General features: G+C 30.6%; 1 protein-coding gene across 1 annotated transcript in view; it reads right to left on the reverse strand.

Moving 5' to 3' along the window:
* The window catches only part of LOC132741943 (dynein axonemal heavy chain 5-like), a gene marked incomplete at its 3' end in the record, with an annotated part of 44,962 nt that overhangs the window by 18,178 nt on the left and 14,451 nt on the right, over positions 1–12,333 (reverse strand). The window contains exons 2-4 of the mRNA XM_060730216.1: positions 4,323–4,457; positions 3,675–3,771; positions 2,453–2,512 (exon numbers count right to left, since the gene is read on the reverse strand). Coding sequence (XP_060586199.1) covers positions 2,453–2,512; positions 3,675–3,771; positions 4,323–4,457 — 292 coding nt within the window. The remainder of the gene's footprint in view (positions 1–2,452; positions 2,513–3,674; positions 3,772–4,322; positions 4,458–12,333) is intronic.

Genomic DNA, 12,333 nt, shown 5'->3' on the forward strand with positions numbered 1-12,333 from the left:
CTTAATTAAAGTTTGAAATCTTAAATATCACTCTCTAAAACATCTATAACATCATTGTAAAACACAGCCGTAAAGTCTGAAAATACTTGATGTAAAACTGTGTGAAGCATAAAAAACTTTATTAACAGTTGCACCGTTCAATTTAAGATTGACTTCCTTATAGAAGCAATTTGATATCTTGCTGAAAATGTTTGATTCAAGTAATGTTTAAGGACATACATTACAAAGGGGTTAAAATTCCTTGGTACAATGTAAGTAATACCAATGTAGTACATGTAGTTGGTTGGGATCTCTGTAGGGGATATAGAATATTTATATATTACTATAATCATGAAAATATTTTGCTAACTTAAGCTTGCTTCAGCCATAATTTTATAATGTTTGGATGGGCACAATTGGTTTGGTTCCAACAACAGTAATTCTGGTAAGATGCTGTATGACCAAAGCATTATTTCTGCCATGAACAATCCAAGAAAATTACTAAATAAATCAGCATTTAGAATAACGCTAATTCAAAATACTATTAAAAGACATTCATTTAGAAAATATCATTTTTTGACAATTACAAGAATTATCTCTTATGACCAATGGCAAAATTTAAAACTGTGAGGGTACCTTTTTAATGAATAACTTATCTTAATACAATAAAAAAGACAAAGTTCTCATATTTCTCATTTTCCCTATCAAAACTTGCAAAAGTTCTCTTATTAAAACCAAAAGATATTCATATAAACTAAGAGGAACATGATTGTGATAATAACATACGGTACATATACAGTAAGAAATCTTGTCACCTCAGTAATTCTTGACTACATATATAACATGAACAAAATAAGAAAGAACTGTAAAAGTCTATAATATTATAACTACTATTACAAGACATCAGAAGCCCTAAAGAAAGATCTAAACATAACTATAAACAGTATAACATCACTTTCTAAAGAATCTTTATAAAGTCATTTTCTAAAGAAATCTAACTATTTAAGAAATGAGTACATTTATATGGGTTTTAATGCACAATATAATATCAAAGATGGTTAATATTGCTGAAGCCCTCAACTTTGCTATTAGGTTACTTCTTACTAGTCTATACAACTGTATTTCTTTATTCTTAAACTTTCCAATCTGAATAATTTACAGATTTCCAGTCTGAATACATTAAAGTTATTCCTGATGATATGAATGGACTGGTTCAGACTGATCTTAAAACTACAACTAACCTCATGATATTTTAATTTACCTGAAGATGATAAAATGAACTTAATCATTCTTACAACTTTATCAACTACAAATCTAAATATGCTTACTGAAAATGATTAGAAGTAACACAAAACAATGAGGCCAAAAAAATGTCTGTGCCTATATTTCCAACTTATCCTGAATTTTAGCTTCAACCCTGGACTAAATACATGCAAGTGAATAATTATGCAATCTATTGAAAAAGTATGAACTTTTTGCCTATTTTTTGTCTAAATATCTGTAACTCTGAGCTGCCTGCTGACTGACAGTATCACATTCTACCCATTCAACCAGTGCAGACCAAGATCAGCCAGCATATACATGTAATCTAATCATGGTCTGCACTGGTCACTATTCAGTCAGCACATATTTTGAAATTTTCTGTAGAAATGGTGAATAGTTTTGTCCAGATTGAAAGATGGGCAATTCCAACTAAGAACTTAGCAAGACAAGGGTTGAATTCAATGACCTTACTAAATGGAAAACACCCCTTAGGAAATCTAAAACAGACATTTTTTTCAAGGCAGAGATATTTGATTTGAACTGATACTAGTATACAGACTGATTATATCTGAAATAAATATTGTAGTCAAAGTGCAGATGCTGTAAAATATAAAATGAAATCAGGTTAGTGGGGGATATATACATGCACAATAAAAATGGGGAATGTTTTCAGCATGGTATATTGACATATTGTATTTAAATTCATCTTTTTGATCAGTCACTGCATCTTCTGCTGAAGATACTGTTAGACCATACAAAGGCATACATCAGTCTAATGATAAATGCTTGGCCTGTGACTCTCCCAAGTCTGGGCACTTCTTTGGCATTCTTTACGGAACTTGCCACATACACAATAAAAAATGGCAATATTGCACTAACCGGAGACACATTATAACTATCTTAAATTTCAATCTTTAGATGTAGTAAACGTAAAGAGAAGTTTAAAATTACTGCTAAAGTGTGATTAGTATGAATTTATGGAAGTTAAATATAATGCAGTTGACAAAATTTAATATTGAATATTTTTCAAGGGTTATAACTCAAATATTAGATATTTTTCAAGGGGAATAACTCCAATATCTAGATATTTTTCAAGGGGTATAACTCAAATATTTGATATTTTTCAAGGGGAATAACTCTTATAATCAATATACCATGTTAAAGTATGTTAGTAACAGTGATGTAACAATGATAGACAATGAAAGCATACATGGGTTACTTTTCTTGCGCTCGTCTTTCTCCGAGGGATGGTGTAAACGAAATCCCACTGCTGAAAACATACAATGGGTTACACAAAACACATATATAAACACATATGTTGTCAACATATAATATGAACATATAACACAAACACACAGAAAATAAAAATTTCAAAATCCCAGCCTCCCGTCTATTCTCCAAGTTTTTCAGTAATTCAAAACAATTAGAATTGATTGCAATCATGTCTGTCTTTATGTCTTGTTTCAGCAAACCTAATTCGCTATGATGAAACTATTTATTGTCAGTTAAATGTTTCCAATATTTATGTATGTCTTTGTATGATACATTCTCCTAAATATGGTCAAATTTATATATATTAAAAAAACCTCTTTTGTAAATGAAACTGTTGTTTTCCTTGACAAAAAGAGGGGTCAAGGAGATATAGGGTCTTTAAATAAAGCTTAATGTAGAGTAGGCAGGAGACAAATTATAGCCTTATTAGGCAGGTTGTGTAACCAAGGTCCTCCTTAAGTTGCAGTTTTGTGTGTAGAGCTATTAAATCATACATATATTTATATGGCAAATTGCCTTTCCGTTCTTAACTACTTAACATGAAAAGAGTTTTTCACACAGAATAATATGCCACAAGTTGAAAGGTTTAATATATTCACTTAAAGCATGATGAAACAAAAGTCAGTTTGTTGAAGTTAACTTCACTTAGTTAAAGTTAACGAATATCTGAAAGTTAGTTTTCTTGCGTACTATTCTAGCTAGCTTGGAAGTTTCAAAATAGAGTAAATGGGCAAAAATATCTAAATATTGCTATCAATGGAGAGAAAATAAAAACCAAAACATTTTGGTGTGTGCTCCCACCACCAATGTGCATTTGATCTTTCTAGATCATTACATATCCTTACATCACTAAAATTTTTTAATTTTTTGTCATTTCAACAAAAATACATGGTACATTAAACCTATCTTAAGAACATAGAAAAATAAAAATCACATTTCAAGGAAGCCCTTTACTCCTATCCTTATGATATTAAATCTAATAATGTATCTATATACATGTATTTTCACAAAATATAACAAAAAGTTTCAAAAAAAGTAACACATTTTCTCCACCAACAGACATTGATGTAAAAGCACATGTTCTACTTCTATGTGGTCTGGCACTCCTATTTCATAAAATCAAATATTCTGCAATCTCCATGACAACAAGAGATACATACCATGAGGTTCCTTGTCTTCTGGTTCCTGGTAGTAAAACATAAGCTGGTTGGTTCCTGGTTTACCTTTTGGGTCAAGGAACAAATCCATGGTCTCAATCTGAAATTTAATTATATATTGTGGTTTATTACTAATTACCTTCAGGGCATCATTTACTAACATCAATCCTGTTACCTGGTCTGCTCCAGATCTTGTTTTGGTCTGGCTTTTAGTCACACTGACATTGGCAACTTAACAGCTTTACTGGGAAATGAAGATCTGAGACACAAGCTGGCCCCAGGGTAGCTAGCTGGATAGCTTCCTTACATTAAAGAAAGCAACTTGAGTCCCTCTTGGGATTCAAACCCACAGGGACTGAGGGTTGAGGTCCCACAGGGACTGAGGGATGAGGGACAAGTTAGCAACCTTAACAACTCTTCTAATGACGCCCCTCCTGAATGTGCAGTATAGAAATGGTTCCAAGTAATTTTTACAATGACTTACACTAACTCAACAGATGATTTCTCAAGCCTGTATGACAAAAATGATGCAATTCTTAATTTTTATCAAGTAGAAAATCAACTTAAGTATTTCATTATATATCAATTAGTAAAAAACTTTAATTTACATTATAAATCATGATGCAATATCAATTAAGTCTTTAGTTATACCTGAGTGCCTTCAAGAATACAATCTTCCACCTCAGAGAGTTCCAAGCCGAGACTGTCGGCAACAGTTTGGAGGATGTAAATATGACGTTCATCGAGATGTTGCCGTTTTGCTTCTCTCTCCTCCTTCAACTTTTGCTGTAAAATAAAAATGAAAACTGTTAAAAGCAATGTCAATCAGTGATACCTTTATTATGGCCTCTTCCATTGTCTTCATGTAAGCCACTGTTACAATAAAACAAATTTTCCTATTCTTTTTTTCTCATAAAAATAATTATCATTAAACTTTCATACAGTATTACAATTTACAATTGTGTTATTTTTCCTTCATCTGTAACTCTTTTGAAAGCATTAAAAAAATGCAGCAGGACTTCATATCTAGAACCTGTAATGAAATGGTTGTTTCTAGGGAATTATAATATCTGTCATATTTTGCGGTTCGGATCGGAATATCCGTCCCGAGTTGACCCGCCCATGGGCGGGTGACCGAGGGACGGATATTCCGATCTGAACCGCAAACATATGTCAGATATTTTTTCTTGCATATTCTACCATTTTCCATTATATTTTAAATTCTTTATCTTTATTTTCAATGAAAATTTATATCATTACAACCGTAACTACTTTCATTCAACAGCGTATGAATTACAAAATCATTCATAACGGTAAAATGACGTCATCTTTATCGTGCCATTGTACAGCACGCGACTCATCTGGAACCCCCCATGCCAGATGAAATTTCCGGCATGGGTAAAACTAACGGAAACGCCAGTCTGATATGCAAGAAACCCATTTCCTTCATATTGCTCACAAATTTAGAAATTTATACGGGGATTGGTAGCCATGTGGCTAGTGTCTGCCTCTCTACTCTCAGATAGTGAATTTGAGCCCTGCTGGGGTCAAAGGGCATCTTTCCACTTACGGCACCAGTTTTTGTTAGTTTTTGGGATGCAGATACAAGAGTGGTACAAGCTAAATCTTCACAATCACACTATACAATTTTTTTTTTTAAACTAAAGTAAATGTAAAAATTTCATAAACTGAGTAAGCAGCAGCCCATATCCTGTAAAACATTGTATATGTGTATCAATCAGAGGGTGTATGTATCATATTCTGGAGGTAAAATACTAATCTCAACTTGTTTGCATCCCAAAACAAGCTTCAAATGAACAAGTTGCAAGACTGGACTAGTTTCAGCTTCCTGGGATCACCTGAACATATCAATGACAAGTTCGGACTCAATATCTCTTTCTTGACCATTCAAATATCTAAACACATTCTTGGAATAATAAAACACATTTCACTTGAAACTAATTGTTGCTTAATTATAAGATACAGTTAAAAACAGTTATAATGAACTTCAATTCAACTAAATTGTATGGCAAACTTACAGTAAAATACTCAAATACATCAGATCAATATATATTCTGCCATCAGTATTGTAATAAAACTTTTTTTTTTTCACACATCAGCACAGATCTTTTAAAAAGGTTTGCATGATTGTACTTTGGGTAAGAATAGAAATAAAGAAAGACCATTTTATATTATATTAATGTCATACTCTTGTATTCACATAGCCTTTTCGTCACAGTTGTTACATTGTTACAATCTTATTAATTGTTTGGATGAGAAAATTTGGTTAAGTGTAAACAAACAGTAACTATTTTCACCATATAACTTCATTTTTTTCTGAAATCTTTTATAAAAATATCAAATACAGAAGGGGGAAAAAAGTTGATTATTTCCTTTCATATTGTAAGGGAGAATTGAACAGTTTTAAACAGACAATATTTTGTATACTTTCCATTCATAGGTTCTATCAATATTTATAGGTTAAGTTTGACCAAGGTATTATTTAGTTAAACCTCCCCCTTAGCAACTGTAAATAATGAGAGATCTACAATGTTTGATCAAGAACACAAACTTTGTTTAGTTTCTTTCCCTGTACTTGATAAATCAATTTTCAAATTTCATTGCATTATTGGATAGAATCAATATGGGGAATTTTCTTTCCATAGTCATATCAAAAATTATACTTTTACTATCCTATGGCTTAAGATAAATTTTTAACAATTTTAAAAATGGGTCATTCAAGTACAAATAATCCAAAAATGATAAGATTTCTATTAACTTTGTCACTTACCATTCCGTTCCTTAAATAAATCTTTTGTAGGGGAGCAGGGGTATAAGGTACAGCAGTAATAATTCATATTTTTGCAGGGGGGAAGGTGCAGAGACAAAAAAATCATATCTACTAAAAAGTTACTAAGTTATCTACCATTTAGCTACCAATTTCATTAAAATATGTTGTTTTTCTTTTAAAAACTGAGATCAAATTTAAATTCAAAGCTGCCTTAACAATAATCATTTAAATGACTTGAAATGTGACATTCCTTAACCTTCTATTGTTAGAAAGTAGGAACACTGTATAAATATAGTGTAAATGTATATATATATCAAACTTGAAACTCAATCCAGAATAACTAAAAAAGTATTGAACATGAATAAATCATTGCATTTCTTTCACATTACAAAGGTGTATTGATCGCGCTTTAATGTGTATAGGGTAATTTTCTTTTTGTCATGGATCATGCAAACTCACTCAGTGTTAATGTAAACTGTAGTGATAGAAATCGGATGAAATTTGTCCCAATCGATCATCGGTTCAATCGGTTGGGACATAATCGATAACTTTTCGAATAAAGTCGCGTTAAAAAGAAATAGGGAAGTAACAATCCTTCCCAAGGCACTTGATTATATTCAGTAACTTGAACTTCATTTAGCACTTTTCAACACATTTTTAACCTTATATAGTCATAATTTTACGAAATAGATTTTATTTTCAATAGATGTCAAATAATAACATTCGCATCACATTATATTACTATTGTTTACATCAGGTACTGATCCTGTTCAACTCTAAATTGTCTCTGAGATGATATTTTTGCAATCGGCGAGGTGTTCCTAAAAGAAAATTACCGTCAGAATTAATTCCCTTTGATACTTAAAATATTTTCGACGAAGTCGCTGAACACATTTTTGTGAATCGATTATTGTCGCTTTACATAACAGTAACTGATAATCGGCGACTTGCGACAATCGGAACAACACTAGTAAACTGTAGGCAATATCCAAGGTAGTTAAATGTCACAAAGCACATAAATCTTGAGTAATAATTTGAACAATTAAATAAACAAAAACATATTTTGTTATTTATACAAACAGAAACATATTTTAGACTTTGATTACTACAATTAAATAAACAAAACCTATAGTTGAGCCAATGAATCAGAATTTTAAGATTTCACAATTAATTTAAAAGCAATGCTTTAACACAACTGAAATCATTTATTTCTCTGGGTCATGACTCATTTTCATCCAAAAAATATTTTTAATAACTAGCTATTCAATGATTCAAAAAATAAAATTCCAGCCAAAATATATAGACTCTGACCCATAATTTTCATCTTCTCTTATTCTGATTAATCACAAATTTTCTTTCCAAAAGAATCTTACATAAGCTTTGATATGATACCCAAACCAACATACTTCACTGTTCAATTTAGCAATAAGAAACAATCACCAAACTGTTATAGCTAAAAACCCTTACCTTACTTAATATTCTTGCCTTAACAACTGAAGGATCAACAAATGATGTCTGACTGGCACTACGAAAATCACTCATGTTTTTCTTAGGCCAAAAGAATATACTTCAATCAATCTAATAATAAAATCTCAAACATCTGCATAATTATCGAGATTCAAAGATTATTATCCACCCATGTAACATGAGGTATGAAATTATCTAAGTTCAAAACCCAACACTTAAGTCCAAATAAATTTCCGCTTATTCTTATATTGTAAACTATCAAAATATTTTGTCTAAAACATCCCTCGCACACGGAATGTTTCTGTATACGGAGATTAACAATGCGGGTCGCAGCTTCAGTAATTTTGACCATTTACGACAAATGAACTGGCCAGTAGCGATCACACTAATTTATAGTGCCAACATCATGAATAATAGAACAAAGAACAAATTTACCACTCGTTTCTTAAGACGTTAATAAATAATTCCGGATCAATCGTTCATATTGTAATAATAGTTCTTGTTTAAACATCACCACGCTAAATACATTCAATAGACTTGCTGGACAAAACCATTGGCTAATTCTAAGGGAAAATTTCAAAATAATGAACAGACAGAATAACAAACAGTTCTGAAAAAAAACTTGACACATCAAAATGGGTCATATTAAATCAGCCGCGCCATGACAAAACCAACATAATGTGTTTGCTACCAGCATGGATCCTGATCAGACTGCGCGGATGCTCAGGCTGGTCTGGATCCATGCTGGTCGCGAGCCCATTATGTTGGTTTTGTCATGGCGCGGCTCAAATGTTTTAACAACAAATGATTCAATATCATTTTACATTTATTTTTCTGAAGACTATGAAGAAACTGGTAATCAATTTTAATTTATTGTAGATTAAAAACTGCTTATTTGTATTTTAGTCATAATGCTTAAGTTACATAACAAACTTATGAAGTGAAGAAATCACACAAAGGAAATTGTAATAGTTACATAACTACATAATAATCAAATAATTCTAAAGCTAGTTCATGATCTTACAAAATGCCTAAATATAAATTGCCTTATATAAAAGGAAGACTAATTATCAAGGTAAAAACATAAGTATTGTGTTAAATAATGCCATCTAATAATTGTCACAATTTTTCTATATAATTACTCAATTAAGGACCTGCCTTACTATTCAAATTGTATCAAGAGTTTTATTCACTTAAAAATTTAGATACTTAAAAATTTAGATTTCAAGTCACTAAATCACTGTTTATAACACTCCTATATTTTATTTCTTTCCATATTTATATGTTTTTATTAAATGTTATTATGAAACCTGGAGAAGGGAGAAAATCAACTGCTGAAAAACATTTTTTTTTCTTAAAATAAAAAAAAAATTTAGAAAAATATAACCAATTTAAAAAACGTATTCTTACCATCTGAGCCTCCCGATTTATTTTAACATTAGCTGCAGTTGTCGCTGCCATTATTTTTCTTTACTTCGCAAGAAATAAAATCCACAAAATAAGAAATCTCACAATTAAATTAACAAAAACAAAAAACAAAATTCACGAAGCGAATGTCACAATGACAGTCATTGTTACGTAACGCACAGACTGTATCAAAATCAATTGTATAACTAGATTCAACGATCAAATAAAAATTGATCTAACTTTTTTTTTTAATCAAACGTTCACAGTTGATCAAAAATCACTTCTCTCCTGAACAATGCTTAATTGAAAATCATCGTCATTTAACGAGATATCAAGCAAAAATGTAACGACATTGTCTAGTCTAGAATGGTTACAGGACAATAGATACAACATGTATAATATATATCTAGTACCGTTACATGTAAATATCTATAGGTGAAAACTGCCTATTTAGCGTGCCCAATCATATAAAGTAAATAAAGATTAGCTCCAATGATCAACTTTTTTTCTATAACCCTTCAAATATTGCATTGACAGGCCTGAAAAGTAAAAATATATTACTGAACAATGTTTTTCTATATAAGTTTTCAATTTATTGTGCCTATAAATTTAACAGCTTTCATAAAAAGACCGGTGTGTATGGAGTTTTTTTTCATTGCAAAGTAATAAAAGGGTTGTTGATAAATAATCAGGATAAAGAGAAAAAGAATTATTGCGTTTAAAATGTTGTTTTAATTACCCATAAAATATATAGCTTCGTTCAAACCAACAAACAATTTATTATAATTTAAAAACAGTCACTTCATACATTTATTTGGAATAATTTCACTATGGTCATTTACTTTATAAAATTAAACTTGTTAAATTTTCAAGAATTTATATATGAATTAGTTTCAATCAATTTTCATTCATATATAGAAACTTTAAAACTTTATAAACAAACTTGAAAACAAGTTAACAATAGAGGTTTTAAGAATGTTTAAAAAGCACTAAAAAGGCATAATAAATCTTCTTGTCCATATAATATTACAGTGAAATACAGTCAAATATGTAAAAAAGGCCACCACAAAGTTAATACCACAAAGTGAGAAGTAGTTGTAAGACCTTGTCTAATGAGTTATTTGAAAGTACTGTAAAACCTGTGTAAAATGTCTGCCTCCTAATGAAAAACATATCTTCTTTTATTTCCTTTTTCAAATTCTACAATGCAACAAATTATTTCAATACAACAAAGATTTGCCCTGTAAAACATGCAGTTTGACTGTATTTTTTATTGATAAACAATAATTCTTCACAGAGACTTTTAAAGCGTTACTTTATTAGACTAGAAACTACCCCATCCTAACCCCCTTCCCCCATCCACCCAGTGGATGAAATGTGTCCCATTAAGCTGTCAAAGTTGCATTATATAACATGCAATGAACAGTTCATTAACATATCTTATCAATTAATGAAGCTTCAATAAAGTGTAAGTACATGTCAATAATAATTCCACTTTAAAGAAACAATTAAGGGAGAACATTTGGTAATTACAATTAATTGATTTTGCTGTTTTCATTAATAAAAAACAGTAATTATGTTACTACAATGTCAACCAATCTAAGACCAAATCTTTGTATAGCAAGATAAAAATGGCTGAATTACAATCTGTGGACAAAAAATCTATGTAAACAATCTACAGTTTCACGATAATTGGCCTCTGTATTATCAGTACTATAAACAATGACATCAATATATCAATACAATGCTATCATCCTTACTTCCTTTAATATTACATTGACCTAAATACACCAATTAAAAACACATGTAAACCATTTCCAGGAGTCTTTTATATATATGGGGGTGGTTAGTAAAAATTGCAGATAATATCTTGGAAGGATTTTTTGCAGTTTAAAATGCTGAATTAAAGATAGTATCTCATAAGCAAGCAATACCATATGTCTTTATAATCAGAAAATAGATATCAAAATAACGCTGAGAAAAAACTTAATAAAAATGAAGAATTAATACTTAAAAATAATTTCTAAACTTTTTTAAAGTTACTTTGTCAAATACAGAAGTTAGGAATCCCTAAAGAACGACAAATTACCACAAAATTGAAATAGTTGCAGGTTTGGTCCATGATTTCTTGGGACATCCCTCATATTAAGCATAAAATAGGCATGTCCTTCATTTCTGCCACTTAAAAACCTCAAAGGAATTAACAAATTACATGGTATATTGCATTACATCACAAAGTTTGTTTTTTCTGTTAAATCTAAGATTAACGATTCAATTTGAGCATTCAAATTGTGCACTGAACAATAAACTTCCAATAAACTTCAGATGTCAATCATTAAGTAATTAAATTCATAGTGCACTCTGTGTTGACAAAATAAATAAAAAATCTAAATCTAAATATAAAATTAATTGTAATAGAATCTTAATAACATTGAAAACAGATTAAAATCACAGTCTACATATGCACTGAATTAGTCAAAACATTCGGATAAAAATCTATTTATAAACAATAATAGTAATTGGTTTAAACAATAACTAAGTCTTATAATTAAACAGTCTATGACAACTTCTATTGTTTAAGATAGATACATTTTATTTGGTGCGGTATTTTGGTATTTTTCCCACAGTTTGACTACCGCCGTATTGATAGCTCTTAATTAATTGTAATTTGATATATATAACATTTTTGTCTCAGGAGTCGTAAAAACATGCACTTAAATAGGTCACGGTACTTCTACAAGTAAACAAAGAAATTATCATACATTGTTCGCGTCAATAGCAAGAGCATGAGATCAGTATACCACGAGGGGTCGCTGGTTCGATTCTTACACAACATGAAATTTCTCCATGACAATAATTGATCACGGACATTGAATTTTAACGGTCATTTGTCTCTAATCGCCGATTCAGAAATAATGTGGGATAAGCAGACGGTCACTTGTGATGAATTTAAATAATTACTGGTAAGTTATCCAGAAAAGCCATTTAGCTGGATTG

This window comes from Ruditapes philippinarum, unplaced genomic scaffold (genome assembly GCF_026571515.1).
Source record: "Ruditapes philippinarum isolate M1 unplaced genomic scaffold, ASM2657151v2 ctg960_1_1_1_1, whole genome shotgun sequence".
In the NCBI taxonomy this organism is placed as follows: Eukaryota; Metazoa; Mollusca; class Bivalvia; order Venerida; family Veneridae; genus Ruditapes; species Ruditapes philippinarum.